Below are 15,356 nucleotides of genomic sequence, written 5' to 3' on the forward strand. Positions count from 1 at the left end.
GCTTCAGTCATTCTCTAAAGTCTCAGTCCAACTGAGAACGAGCAGTGCTTTTCGAGTAAATTTGACCACACACATTTTTTGAAAAAAAATTTCTAGTTGACAGATAAAGTGTTTTGCTCTGTTGTCGTGTTTGTATCTGTTGTCTTCTTGTTCATCTTTCCCTCATCATTCCACAGATTTCCAAAGAAAAATTAGTTGTCCACCATTTAGTTGGGCATCAGTCAACTGCATTAATTAATGAAAACCATCACAAATGTCAGAAAACTTAAATAAAAGCAAACACTTTATGTTAACAACTATGTTGTTTGATGTTTTAGATGCCAATTTTCAACTGACAGCCAGGTGATATTCAAAAAGACTAATCGTGAGGATTCAGGGCAATCATGTTCTGGTGCAGGAAATGGGTGGCACCAACAAGTTCAGAGAATTCTGGGATTTACAGAATTGGCAAAGTTAAAAAAAAACTTTCAACAGATACCGAGGGTTGAAAACAGCAGATGACTTGTAAAGCTTGAGAAACTTTAACAAGTTACTGCAAAAAGCAATTAGGAGAGTGAAGAGAGGGTATGAAAAAAGACTGGCCGTTAACATCGAGGGAAATGCAAAGGCATTTTACAAGTATATTGGGGCAAGAGACAAACAGCAAGGCCCATTTGAGACCAAAGTACCAATTGGTGTGTAGAACTAGAAGACATAGTTGAGAGTTTACTTGGTACTTTGCATGTGTTTTCACTTTAGAGAAGGACAATGAAGGTACAGAGTTCAGAGAGGGGAACAGTGATATAAATGAGTAAATGAGCATTGAGATGAAGGAGGTAGTAATGGTTTTAGCAGGTTAGAAAGTGAATACATCTCCACGCCCAGAGAACATGCATCCCAGGCTGCACCATTATTCAGGAAAGGTGGGAGGGGTAAATGAAATAACCTCCCTATTTTTATATTCCATTCTCTTTGAAATAAAGACAAACATTTAATTTGTTTTTCAAATTACCTGCTGAACTTGGATGCTAGTTTATTGTGATTCATGCATCTCAGTTCAGGTCACTATACTTGAAGAACCATGCAGTTCTGGTCACCACACTGTAGGAACCATGTGTTTGGAGAAGGTTCAGAAAAAAATTACCAGAATGTTGCTGGGAGTGGAGGGTGTAAGTTATTTTTAAAAAAGGCCAGGTAGGCCAGGATTTTTTTCACTGGAGCATAAGACGTTGAGGGGTTTATAAAATCATGAGGGGTATAGATAATGGGAATAGCAATGGTTTTTTTCCCCTCTGGCTGGGGATTCAAAACTAGGGGGCATGTTTTTAAAGGAAGAGGAGAAAGGTTTAAAAAGGACAAGGGATAACTTTTTTTCCCACAGAGAGTAGTCTGTATGTGGAATGAACTGCCAGAAGAAGTGGTGGAGGCAGGTCCAGTTTCAATATTTAAAAGACATTTGGAAAGCTACATGAACAAGAAATGTTTGGAGGAGTGTGTGGGCCCAGCACAGGCAGGTGGGACAATTTCAGTTTGGGGACGTGGTCAACATGAAAGAATTGGACCCAAGGGTCTTCTTCCATGCTGTGTGACTCTATACTTCTATGTTGGTTGCAGGGAAGGTGAAGAGGATTATATCTGGGCCAGAGCTGCTCAGCAATGGAAGGGCTGGGGTCGTCTTACTCAAAGCAGGCAGGGCCGAGTGGGGACCTGACTGGGCTGTGCACAGTTATGCAGGGTTTAGACAGGGTTATATGGAGAAACATTTTCCCTTTGTGAAGGGGTCACTAATTTGGGGGCACAGTTTTAAGCTAAGATTTCGAGGGGATTTGAGAAAAAATGTTTTTTTTTTAACCAGACAGTTGTTGTGTTACTACAAGTCACTGCCTGAAAAGGGTGCAGAGGTGGGAAGCCTCAAGACCTGAAGTAGTATTCAGGTGGTCCATTGAAATCCCGGAGAAAACGACGCTGCGGGGCAGGCGCTGGAAATTGGGATGAGAATGGATGGAAGTTTGATGACCTGCGCGGCTAAAATCGCCTAAAAAGGGGCCTCTTTCCCTGCTGTGCCAGCTATGACTTTGTGAAAGTCTATTACTCCTTTCAAAAGTTTCCACATTTTTTTAAATCAGACAGTAGGAACTGCCGATGCTGGAGTCCGAGATAACACAGTGCGGAGCCGGAGGAACGCAGCAGGCCGGGCAGCATCGGAGAAAGTTGACATTTCGGGTCGGAACCCTTAAGAAAGGGTCAGCTTTGCTGCTCCTCTGATGCTGCCTGGTCTGCGGTGTTCCTCCGACTCCACACTCTGTTATCTCCAAACTTTTGTACCGTCTCATCTAAGCCACACAAAAAGAACATGGCAATGCAGTTATAACTGTAAGCAGTGGTCGGCTGTCTGGGACAGTAGCTACCCAGCTGTTCACCAGGACAATCTGTCCGAGGTGACGAGTTCAATGGACTGGGAGTGAACAATATATCTGCCCGGCGCAGCTGAAACGCTTGTTAGGTTTCAACAAGCCTGGGAGAGAACTAAAACACAAATTACAGCGGCCGCTCCATCTGAGACTTACCATTCCCTGGAGCTCGATATCTTGATCGTCTGTTAGTATGAACACGATATTCCGTCTATCACAGTGTCCCAAGCGAAAGGACGCGATCAGGAGTAAAACTGCGACCAACTTCATGATGTGGTGTCGGTCGGAAGAGAAGCGAGCGGAGACGGCTCGGGATTGCGGAGGGGGGGGGGGGGTGAATCGCTGGAATTCCCTGCCCGCCCCCGACGGCGCTCACAGCCAGTTCCGAGCGGCGGTCGCTTCCGGGTTCCGAGTAGGGACGAGGGCAGCAGGAGGTGGAGCGAACAGGCGAAGCCCGCAGCCAATTGGCCGGCTCGCTGCAACGTCAGTCTGTCAATGCCTTTCTGAAATGACCAGTTGGAGTGCTCGCTTCGCAGGACACGGCTCGCCTTCGCTGTGTTTTTCACTTGAGAGGTTCTGAAACTCTGTCGGCTGGACTGGTTGCCATTTTAAACTCACCTTTTTTTTGAAAAACAAAGCACGGAAATAAATCGAAATAGAGATAGCCAATATAAAAAGTTGGATTTGAAATTAACTTCTTGCTGGAGGACATGAACTATTTGAGGAGCGACAGATATCAATCCAAACCCCAGATGTCAATCCAAGATAATAAAGTGTGGAGCGGGATGAACACAGCAGGCCAAGCAGCATCTCAGGAGCACAACAGCTGACCTTTCGGGCCTAGACATCAGCTTTTGTGCTCCTGAGATGCTTTGTTATCTCGGATTCTCCAGCATCTGCAGCTCCCATTATCCCAGATGTCAATCCAACTTTTTTACCCACACGTTTTGGTTTCAAAGGAACATTTCTCCCACAGGGTGGAGGTAAATATATTTAACCTTTGAGTCAACAACATCTCCCACCATGGCGGACCCTATGCCTTCCCGACAAAAACAAAGTCACCGGAAAAGTTCAGCAGGTCTGGCAGCATCTGTGAAGGACAAAAAAAAAAATCAGAGTTAATGTTTTGGGTCTGGTGATCCTTCCTCAGAAACTCCCTTCCCGACGTGTGCAATAATCTTCGATGGTAAAACTTCCGGACTCAATACATGACTCTATTACAATTCAAAGTACCGCCCTCATCCTCACCTGTCCAACGTTTTGCGCTGTCGAGGCAACTGAGCTAATGAGGACATCTCTCAACTAATTTCTCAGTCCCCTCTTCCCCAAGGTCATGATCCCATCTGGGTTTTTGTCTTGTTGTCTCCTTTTCTCTCACTGGCGCTCAGGCTGTCACCTCTCCATTCACAAGGGATGCAAGTCTTGACCAGATTTTTAAAAGAAGCAAGGAGGAATTTGCAGATGCTCTTAGCACCTTCCAATATCGTCTGTTTAAGCAGGGTGCCAGGGAATTACATTGTTTAAGAAGGACAGCGAGAATTTGTTTGTTGAGACAAATAATAGTCACACAGCACGGAAGCAGATCCTTCAGTCCAACCACTCCATGTGCACCATAATTACAAACCCAACTTGTCGCATCTGCCTGAACTTGGCCCATATGTTTCCAAACATTGCTTAGTCATGTACTTCGCTAAATGTCTTTTAACCATTGTTACTATACCCACATTCACCACTTCATCAGGAAGTTCAACCATGCAGGAGCCAATCTCTGTGTAAAAAAAAAACTTGCCCCCCACATATCTTTTTAAAATTTTTCCCCTCTCACCTTGAAAATATGCCACTTAGTCTTGTTCCCCTGCCTGAGAAAAAACACAATATCTTTCACCTTGTCTGTACTCCTCATGATTTTTCAATCTTTATAAGGTCTTTATAAGGCCCTCAACCTTCTATGCTTCAGTGAAAAGAAGCCTGAGCCTCTCCAGCCTCTCCTTATAACTCAAACCTTCCATTCCTGGTTAATGTTTTTTGAACCTCTTCAGCTTCACAATATCCTTCCGTTTAATGGGTGACCAGAACTGAACACAGAATTCCAGAAGAGGCCTCTTTGATACAGAACAAAATATCATTAAAAAACAGCATATGGCATTGAAACAATATCAGTTCTGAATTTCAGTTTGAAGATTTATGCATTTTTGTTATCCAAACATTGAATGAAAATGGGATAAAAGATTTAGGCTACAGATCTCAGTGAGCAACTAAGTGACCCACTTCAATGGTTCTGTATGCTTACAGATCAATAACCTGAGACCAGTGATCTCAGAAGGACTGGAGGGAATTTGAGGAACAAGGTCTTTCTCCAGAGCATTGCGGGGGGCGGGATGGATTTAATGTCTGAAGGGTCATCAGAAGCAGAGATTTTGATCATGGTTATGGTGAAAACGCTGATACCTAAAAAAGTTACAGACCAAGAACTGGAAAATGGGATGAGGTTACAACTACCTTTAAACCAAATAGACATGATGGGCTGAATGGTGTCCTTGTGTGTTGTTAGTGTCTAAAATTGTATTGTCAGCCAATATGCCTTTAGCATCTCAAAGTCTGTGCAAAGTTTCGGTCTCTTCACCACTTCCCTTCTTGTTTTCACGAGTTCCCTCAACTCTGTGCCTGTGAGTCACCCCACTCTAATCTTGTTTTATCTTTTGTCACTGTTTGATCTGTGAAATAGGAATTATTTTGGGACATCTGAATACATCTTGATGGCCTTGCTTTAATTGTGGCTTCAGAAACCATTCCAGTGACCTGTGCTGTGCTCAACCATGCATATCAGAATGACTCAAAGTGAGTATCCAGACTTTAGTAGCTCATTTCAGGCAGCTGGAAGATTTTAATATTGAACATGGGAAGAGAAGGAGGCCATTCATCCCATCCAGCCAGTTCAACATTCGACAAGGTCATGGCTGATCTGTAGCTTATATACCTCCCTTGGACCCATATCCCTTTGCTTCCCAAAATGTACCAGTTTCAAATTTAAAATGAACAACTCACTGATTATTGATTTGGAATAGAGAGGAAATAAAGTTTAGCTCAGATTCACTAGTCAGTGACTCATGCTTGAAACTGTGTAGACCCTGGGGAACACAGGTTGCACAAGCTTTTTAGGTGGCCTCAGCCACGATGACTAACTACTTAAAAAATGCCATAAATGGAGGCTGGGTTTGTGCAATCCACAGAACTGTACCCCAAAAGCATCAGAGATAATGGGGACCGCAGATGTTGGGGAATCCGAGATAACAAAGTGTGGAGTTGGATGAACAAGGCAGGCCAAGCAGCATCTCAGGAGCGCAAAAGCTGACGTTTCGGGCCCAGACGCTTCAGCAGAAAAAGGCGAATGGGGAGAGGATTCTGAAATAAATAGGGAGAGAGGGGAGGTGGATCGAAGATGGATAGAGGAGAAGATAGGTGGAGAGGAGAGTATAGGTGGGGAGGTAGGGAGATGATAGGTCAGTCCAGAGGGGATGGACAGGTCAAGGGGGCAGGATGAGGTTAGTAGGTAGGAGATGGGGATGGGCTTGAGGTGGGAGGAAGGACAAGTTAGGGAGGTGGAGACGAACTGGGCTGGTTTTGGGACGCGGTGGGGGAAGGGGAGATTTTGAAGCTGGTGAAGTCCACATTGATACCATTGGGCTGCAGGGTTCCCAAGTGGAATATGAGTTGCTGTTCCTGCAACCTTCAGGTGGCATCGTTGTGGCACTTGGCAGAAGGACCCTGCTATCGGGCGAACTGAAGCAATGGCCATAAGTCGGGTTGCGAAGGAACGGACGTTCCTCTTGATAGTGAGAGACATTTTTGTTGGCAAAGGAGGTGTCTCTGTCTCCCTATTTGTTTCAGATTCCCCTTCCCCTCCCCCATTTCTGAAAAATAGCAGTTCCTACTATCTCTGTTACACGCCTGTGAAACTGCGTCGGAGCTCATTTTTCTTTGTTGGAATGTCAGCAAAAGTCTCATTTCGTTTTTGCATTCACGTGGGGTTCAGAACTTGTGGAAACACAATGCATTCCAGAGAGAGCGGGGAGCTGAAGTTGCCTCAGTGTTGCAGACAGAGTTGATAGACGTGCCTAATGGTAGTTTGCTGGGTTGAATCAGAGTGTTTGCGCTGCTGAGTGGACTTGGTTATTGCAGGAGGAAGCAGAGGATGAGCGCTCCGTGTCGCGGCCGGTCCCGTCTCCCCTGTGCGCGTGCCCGCCGACACGAGCACGCGCACGCTCGCCGGGCGTGAGCCACTTCCGCGGCTCAGTCGGTGGAGCCATTGTAAATGACGCTCGGTTTGGCTGCAAAAGCTTCCCGTGTTGCAGTGTGGGTGCGCTCAACCGCTCAGTTACTTTATTTACAATGTCCCCCATGTTTGTCAGGCTTAAAGAGCAGCAGCTTTCAGCTTCTAGGGAGGGCTCTTTCGGTTTTGCTTGTGTGTTTCTGTATGCCTGTGCCTGGATTTTCTGGGTATCACAAGCTGGCAATAGCAACACTCCTGAAGCTAAGTGACCTGCTGAGGCAGTGGCCGCTACCGTCACTGACCCAGCAGCAATGGAAACAGGGCCTGGAGGGTTACATGTGGTGCATTTCACTGGGAACTGCCAGTCTTCTCTCTCTCACATTTGACTTTGTTGTTTTCTGTCTCTTTCCCAGCTCAGCATGGCCTTGCTGCCTCAGAAGAAGAAGCGGAAGGATCCAGGTCTTCCTGGTGCCTCTCACTCTTGGGCTGGAGATGGTCCCCTGACGTTGGCAAAGTTCTCTGAAGTTGGCATATTTTTGGTGGAGAGGAAAATGGGCTCGAGCAGGAGAAGCTTTCTCTCACAGCTTGCTCGGAAAAAGGGGTTTCGAGTGGAAGAGCGGATGAGGTGTGTGAGCTGGAGTTATGCATTGCACCGAAGGTTTGACGACTGATTGATTGTAGAATCCCTACGGTGCAGGCAGAAGCCGTTTGGCCCATCAGGTCTGCACTAACCCTCTAAAGAGCATCCCACCCAGAGTCACCTTTTCACCCTATTCCCATAATCCCATATTAACTGTGGCCAATCTATTGTACACCTTTGGACGGTGGGGGGGAAACAGTGTACCTGGCAGAAACTCCCACACATGGACAGAACAGGCAGACTCCCCACAGACAGTCAGCCAAGACTGGAATCAAACCCAAATCCTTGGTGCTGTGAGGTAATAATACTAACTACAGCTTCGTCACTTTTAAACCGTACTCGCCGTGAGTATGACATAACTGGGATATATCCCATGAACTGTTGTCAAGTGTTGCCTAGCACTGCTAGCATGTGGAAGGAAGCCATTTAACTTAGTTCGGTAGGAGGCCGTTCTGGCTCTCCAAATTGGCACAGTGATTTAATGCCATTTTCCTGTACTTTCCCCTAAAATCCTGCATGTTGTTTCTATGTAAATCATTGTCATTGCCCTCTTGAATACTCCCCGTGAGCTCCTACTATTATCATCATTAAATATTAGTTGATAGTATTGAACTTCAGTTGCTTCAAAAATTGTCAAAGTTATTCATCTTGCAGATATCATGATATTTTGTAAGATGACACATTGAAGATGAAAACCAAAATGGAAATTGCATGGGCAAGAGTGTGATGGGTTGGCAGTGGATCTTTTGATTGAGAGTTGAGTTGCCGTGAAGGCGGCTTTGGATGATGTTAACTGACAATTCACAGCCAGTCTTTGTTTCAATTTTAAAATGGGCAGATTGACTCAGTTTGATGTGGGCGTTGCCCTGAGAAATGGAACCAGTGATCGGCTGTGACCTATTCTATTGCAATGGAACACTTGCAGTGCATCTCACTGTTCTTGGGGTCTGCAAAGGACAGGGCCTTGTGTATTCATCTGTGTAGCTTCTGCTACATGCATGTGAGTCATGCTGTGAACCCGACTGACCATACTGAATTAGTTGTTGGTGTAGTTTATGGCAAATTCAGGATTATGTGGCAAATTGCTTCCATTTGCAGAGTCACATATAACACTGGAAACAGTTGCGATGGCTCGTGAGGACAGACATTGTTTGTTTCAAAAAGGGGCCATGCTGCCTGATGCAATCCACCCATTTCTTTGGCATGGACAGATTACCTACATGGAATTGCAACAGACTACAATTAATAAACCACATTACTTGAGTGACAGACAGGGCAGTTTGCCGATTTGACAGTAGTATCCAAGAATTGTAACATCTCAAAGAGGCCCTTCAGTCTTTTCAATCCATACTGCCAAAAATACACTCTGAATGACACTTGTCTCTCACTCTCCTGCACTGAATTGACCCTTCAAGTGCTCATCCATGCACTTATTAAATGTCGTGAGGTGCCCCGCCTCAACTATCCTCCCAGGCAGTGCATTCCAGTCTCCAAACACACTGGGTTTTTCCCCCACACGACTTTTCCTCACTTCCCCTCTTAACCTCCTGAATTTCACTTGAAAAGTATGCCCCCCTTGTTCTTGACACTTGGACTGAGGGGAAACAGCTGCTCTCTATTCACCCTGTCCATGTCCCTGACAATCTCAAGCACCTCTATCAGACCCTCCCTCAATCTTCTCTGCTCTGAATAAAACAATCAGCCTGTCTTTCCAGCTAAATGGCCCATTCCAAGCACCATCCTGGTGAATCTCCCCTTCAGAGCAGCCTCATCCTTCCTCCCTTAAGAGTGGTCACATCCTTCCTTTAGAGTGGTGACCAGAATTGTACACATTACTCCAACTGTGGCCAAACACAAGCTCTGTCCTGCCAAATCCTGTCCTTGAGCTTGTACAGGTCCTTGCTGCTGTGCCAGGAACCTGAAGGTCCCTCTGCTGTCCCACTTCTCCAGCTGTACACCCGGAAGAATCTAGACAATACTACTTTCTAAGATCCTGTTCTTGAACCAATTTTCTGAAATTTTCTCTGCACCTTGACGTTTAACTGGTTTGTGTCATTTATTTCAACATAATTTCTTGATCCTGGCACCAGGCAGGCAACAAACTGTTTGGGTCTTGCAGTCCATAGTTGCAGAAATGCTCCTGTTAGCTTTGGCCAATGTGCGTGAACTTGTACAGTTGTTTCAGTGTATTGCTGGGTCTCTAAAAGTGCCATCTGTGTAACTGAGTGTAGTTTGGAGGTCACGAAGCTCATGCCTGCTCAGCACTGATCTTAGGGCTCGGTGTGTCAGTAGGATGTTAACATCGTTGTCGGACTGGAATTCTTCATCCATCCCAAATTATCCTTGAAGGTGCTGTCAGGAGGCAGGTTAGTCTGTACACGATTTTGTCCTAGAAACCATCCGATCATGACAATGACTGCCCAAGTCCGAATGATGTAGACTGGTAAACAAAGTGGATGATGATAAACTCTAGAATCTGCTGCTGTAGCTCTAAGAGGCAACAGTGGTTGCATTTTAAGGAGTGCTGTGCAACCACTTTGAGAATTGCTGCAGTGCTTCTTGTCAATGCAGGTGGGAATTCATTGTGTCACAGCATGTAAATTTCCACAGATTAATAAAATTCTGTGAAATCTGGGTAAGTTTAGAAAGTAGAAGTAAATAGAATGTATTCTAATATTTTCTTGAGTAACATACAATAAGCAAAGACAAGTGGCAACAGAGATCATTTGGAAAACATATTGTACAAGAAGACTGATTGATACTGGACAGTTTTTTGTGTCCATGTGTGTCAAGATTAAAAACAAGAAATAAATTGAAGTTAGCAATGAAGTTGGATAACAGATTTCACGCTAAGGGAAGAAAAAGGAACAGAAAATCTGTTGACAGAACATGGAGTTGAACAATTATTGTTTAAGATTTTAATTACACATTGATGTGGACAGCAGGAGTGTTAACAAGAAAATATGTACATGACTTATGAGAATAGATCAAAATAACTTAGTGAGAGGAGACAAAATTGGGCTGAGCATCGTGGGAGTGGTGACTGTAACATGTTGAGCTTGCAGATCCAGATCGAACTCTTTTTCTCTGTTTCTGGGATGTGGGTGTCACGAGCCGGGTCAGCGTTTATTGCGTGTTGCTTATTGCCCTTGAGAAGCTGATGAACTGCCAGTGCAGAAGTAAGATGGAACGTAGAAGATGATGATGATGACTGTGTACCAAAGTCGAAAGTGATGTCGAGAGTATAGGATTGGATTTTTGAAAAGCAGTTCGAAAAGTTTTCTTCTTGGTTCAGCAGATGTCGATGCACTGGAAAGGGCTGAATTTATTGCTTATCCCCAGTTGCACTGTTAAAAGGTTGTGGCCATGAGCCTCTTTTTTTTGAACATTGGTTGTCCCGAAGTAACTTACATACAGCTGGATCATGTGGAAGTGGGTTCACTGATTTTGACTCGGAGTGCAAATGGTTGGTGATGTGCTTCTCAATGCAAACCAAATAAAACATATATGGTATTAAAAATCAGGATTAATCCCTCTAACACATTCCAAAATTTGAAATAATTGATGGAGGGATTAAAACCAGATTAAACCTTTCAGCAGGTATAGCAATTTCATTTTAAAACAGAAGTTACATTGACACTTTGAAAGGAGGAAGACTGTCTGTTGTTTAAGAGTTGGGGCATTTGTGTGTAATTCATCACGTTTACAGAAGAAGCTGGTTACATGGCAAGCAGTAAGAAACGGGTTGAATAGTGAGTTTTAGGAAGACCACTGGCAGCGTACTATGGACAGTTTGGGCTCCATATGTTTGGAAGTATGTTGGAACAAAATGTAAATTGGGAAGAGTACCTTACTGTGCTGCTTGATAGGGTGAAATAAAGTACAAACAAAAGACTTATAAAATTTGAACTGTTTCCTGACTGTAAGATTTTCAGGGATTACGCAACAGGATTATTTTCAAGGAATGGGGCAGAATAGAAACAATCTGTTTCCAGTGTTTGGATGGTTAAAGTCAAGATGTTGATATTGGATGAAAGAATAAAACTTGGAGACCAAAGTGACTGTTTTTAAAAGAACTGCAAGATTTCAAGGCTGTTTGTGCTTTGATGAACAACTGCACAATGTTGACATTTAGACACAGTTAACAAATGATTACACCATAATAGGGAGGTGGCTCAAGTGGCAGTCATCTGGTTAACCTTGGGACCTGAGCAGGCAAACAGAACTGCAGGAACCTTTAGACGTAAGGTTCAGGAAAATAAAAATGAGATTTTGAAACAGGAGCTGGCAGTGATTTAAGAATAGTGGAATGTGGAATTTGAGTTTGTGCAGCATTGATTTGAGGCAACAAAACCTGTCAGCAAACACTGCGAAACTATTTGCATGCTCATGGTAGAAAACTAGTACTGCATTTTTGTATACAGTACCTGACATTTTACAAGAACGAGAGGTCATAGAGTCGTACACAATGGAAGCAGACCCTTTGGCCCAGCTAGTCCATGCTGACCATGTTTCCAAACTCAACTCATCCCACTTGTCTGCATTTGGCCCATAGTGCTCCAAACCTTTGCTGTTCATGTACTTATCCAAATGTCTTGTGGATATTCTAAATGTACCTGCATCTAACCTCTGGCAGGTAATTCCACACATCAACCACTCTGGATGTTTAAAAAAAATTGCCCCTCATGTCATTTTCAAAACTCTCTCCTCTCACTGTTTTTAAAAAAAAGCCCTGTAGTTTTGAATGCCCCCACCCTGTGGAAAAGACGCTTGCTATTTACCTGAGATGCTGCTGGGTCTGCTGTGTTCATCCAGCCTCACATTTCCTTATCTTGGATTCTCCAGCTTCTGCAGTTCCCATTATCTCTGCTATTTACCTTTGCTATGCGCCTCACAATGCTGTGATCCTTAAGAGGATCATCTCTCAGCTTCCTATGCTTCAGTGAAACAAGCCCCATTCTACTTTTGTAATTCAAACCGTTCATTCAGGCAACATCCTGAGAAATATTTTCTGAACCATCTCCAATTTAATAGTATCCTTCCTGTAGGAGGGTGACCAGAACTGTACACAATAGTCCAAAAGTGGCTGTCACTTGCATTGTGCTGCAAGGATTGGTTGTAGTGACCTCGACCAATGGTTTGGAATTGAATGTGGGAGGAACGGTTAGTAATTTTGCACGTGATACCATAGTTAATGGTGTAGTGTACTGTGAAGAAGATTATTTCCAAGTACAATGGGACCTTGATCTGATGGACCGAGGAGTGACAGATGGTGTTTAATTGAGATAAATGAATCAAATCAAGGCAGGATTTATACACTTAATGATTCTGTGACGTGTTGCTGAATGCAGAGATCTTGGGTGCAGGTTCATACTTTCTTGAAGATGGAATCACAGGTGTACAGGGTAGTGAATAAGGTGTACCGTACATTTGCCTTTATTGAGTAGTGCATTGTGTAGCAGCAGGGAGGTCATAGCGTGGCTGTACAGGACATGGATGAGGACACTTGTGGAATATTGCATTCAATTCTGGTCTCCCTGCTGTTGGAAAGATGTTGTTAAACTTGAAAGGATACAGTAAAGCATATTGCTGGGATTGCAGGGTTTGAGCTATAGTGAAATGCTGAATAGGCTGAGGCAATTGTTCATGGAATGTCAGAGGCTGAGGGATGGCCTGATACATGTATATAAAATCATGACGGGCATGGATAGGTTGAATAGCCAAGGTCTTTTCCCCAGGGAGGAAGAGTTCAAAACTAGAGGGTATAGGTTTAACATGAGAGGGGAAAGATTTAAAAGGGACTGAAGGGGCAACGTTTTGATGCAGAAGGTGGTGCGTGTATGGAATGAGCTGCCAAAGGAAGTGCTGGAGGCTGGTACAATGACAGCATGTAAAACGCAGATGGATTGGTATGTGAATCGGAATGGTTAAGATGGATATGAGCCAAATGCTAGCAAATGGGGTTAGATTAATTTAGGATATCTGGTCAGCATGGATGAGTTACACTGAAGGGTCTGTTTCCCTGGGATACAACTCCATGACTGTGACTCTAAGAGGCCTCAATCACATCTTGTACAACCTCGACATGATGTCCCCACTCCTACGCTCAAAGATCTAAGCATGCTAAACACCACCTTAACCACACTGTACTTGTGATGCAAATTTCAAAGAATTCTGTGCTGGAACCCCTTGGTCTCTCTATTCGACAAAACATTAGGCTTATTTGGCTTGGTGGTGTGTTTAGGATGCAGATACTGGGTCCAAATCCCACGTCAGCTGAGGTTGCCATGAACGGCCCAACACGACCTCTGCCTTCTCCTGAGGCAGGTTAAACTCCCCGCCGGTCACCTCTCTTTAATGAGAGCAGCCCTTTGGGTCTTCTGAGATCTTTTACCTTCAAAGAATTGAGGAAAAGGCCTCCAACTCGAGCACTGCAAACATCGTGACCTTATTTCCTGAAGTTCCTCGATAATTAGGCAATGTTTTGCATGCAGAAAAATGTGACCTCTTGTGAAACCAGAGGAAGCACATGTCCTCAGCAAATTACTCACAATCGTTTCAAAACATGTGAAGCAATGTGCGTTCTTATGACATTCAGTGTAAGCAAAGTTGAAAAGTGCCTCCCTGAAATGCTTGAGATAAAGACACTGTATACTTTTGGTAGGTTATGCATCCTTTGCATGAAGTGGATTGTCTAAATCTGACAAGTGGTTTGGGCTATCAATTGTATTGATGAAACATTGTTTTCAACTTGTATACCAATTACATTGCAGTTACAGGATCAATTGTTCTGCATTGAAGCTAGTAACAGTTTTGGTGGCACAATTTGGCTGAATTGGAGGAAATTTAGGCTAAATCAAATATCTACAACTCGAGTAATCCTTTTATTCTGCCCTTTTGACTGTTGAAGTCAAGCAAATGAGCAGCTGAGCCTTGGAGAACAGGAAAGCCTGATACATCTTTGGTTTTTGCAGAGTTGCCTGATTTTAGTGGTTGTTGGTGGATAAGAACAGATATTGGGTAAGGATTTCTTTGAGATCAAATGTAACAGTCTTACGTTCTTTGCCAATACTTGCTAAGAGCCACTTGTGCAAGCTATCACAGCAATCACAAGTGTATGTCATTGCCTTGAGGAAGGGAGAAAAATAAATGAAGAATTGAATGTTTCTTGAGATATTGGGTTGCACTATGTTGAGTGTTTATTCAGAGTTCTGCAGAGGTGTACACAGCCTGTTTGAGTTGGTGCTCCTAGTAACATCATCAGAACTGAAGAACTTGGAGCAAGAGTTGATAGTTCAGCCCCTGGAGTGTGCTGCAAGAAGTGCAATCATGTTTGATCTCATCGCAGCCTCAATTTCACTTTACTGTCCACTCTCCATCACCCTTTCTCCCATTGCTAATAGTCTGATTTTCAATCTCCTCCTTTCAGTTTAGTCCATGTCCCAGCATCCACTGCACTTGGGTTGTGAATTCTACAGATTGACCTTTGAGAGAAGTAATTTCCAACCTGTGTTTTAAAACTGCAACTCCTTACAATTAAACCACAACCTCTGGTTCCATATTGCCTCATATCTTTTCTACGCCTGCTTTATTAATCCTCTTTAACATCATTTGTTCCTCAATTAGATCTCCACGCGTCCTCATAAACCCCAGAGAGTACATGATGCAGCGAGGAGAATCCAACCGCATCAAGTTCTGACAGCCTTAAAAATTTGGTCATTATCCTCAGCTCTTAGCAAGTTAACCAAACTAATTTTGATGTGTTTTGTGCTGGTGACTTGTAAATGCTGCCATTCATTAAGTGCAGGTGCACCAACAATATTATTACAGAGAGGGTTCCAGGGTTCTGACGCAATGCTGAAAGAACATTTTCAGGTCAACTTGAGTGTATCGTGGAGGGGAACGTGAAAGTATTGGTGTTGCACAATATCTGCTTTTACTCAGTCGCTTAACACTTCAGTTTTTTCCAAGTGCATCATGGTTTAAAATCCTTTGTGAGATAATTTTTCCATTCCACTGGGATATTTTGCAAGAGCCTTTCCTCTAGTTCTCCCTT

General features: G+C 43.8%; 2 protein-coding genes across 4 annotated transcripts in view; one reads left to right on the forward strand and one right to left on the reverse strand.

The window, feature by feature from the left end:
* The window catches only part of gnsb (glucosamine (N-acetyl)-6-sulfatase (Sanfilippo disease IIID), b), a 51,018-nt gene extending 48,246 nt beyond the window's left edge, over positions 1-2,772 (reverse strand). Inside the window, exon 1 of the mRNA XM_048522757.2 lies at positions 2,547-2,772. Coding sequence (XP_048378714.1) covers positions 2,547-2,660 — 114 coding nt within the window. The 5' untranslated portion in view covers positions 2,661-2,772. The remainder of the gene's footprint in view (positions 1-2,546) is intronic.
* Positions 2,773-6,650: 3,878 nt separating this feature from the next.
* The window catches only part of polm (polymerase (DNA directed), mu), a 28,244-nt gene continuing 19,538 nt past the window's right edge, over positions 6,651-15,356 (forward strand). For 2 of the 3 annotated variants that reach the window (XM_048522753.2, XM_048522756.2), the window contains exons 1-2: positions 6,651-6,747; positions 7,074-7,285. In XM_048522753.2, the coding sequence (XP_048378710.1) occupies positions 6,703-6,747; positions 7,074-7,285 (257 nt within the window). In that variant the 5' untranslated portion in view covers positions 6,651-6,702. The remainder of the gene's footprint in view (positions 6,748-7,073; positions 7,286-15,356) is intronic. The other variant, XM_048522755.2, reaches the window with a different exon arrangement.

This window comes from Stegostoma tigrinum, chromosome 40, assembly GCF_030684315.1.
Source record: "Stegostoma tigrinum isolate sSteTig4 chromosome 40, sSteTig4.hap1, whole genome shotgun sequence".
Taxonomy (NCBI): domain Eukaryota; kingdom Metazoa; phylum Chordata; class Chondrichthyes; order Orectolobiformes; family Stegostomatidae; genus Stegostoma; species Stegostoma tigrinum.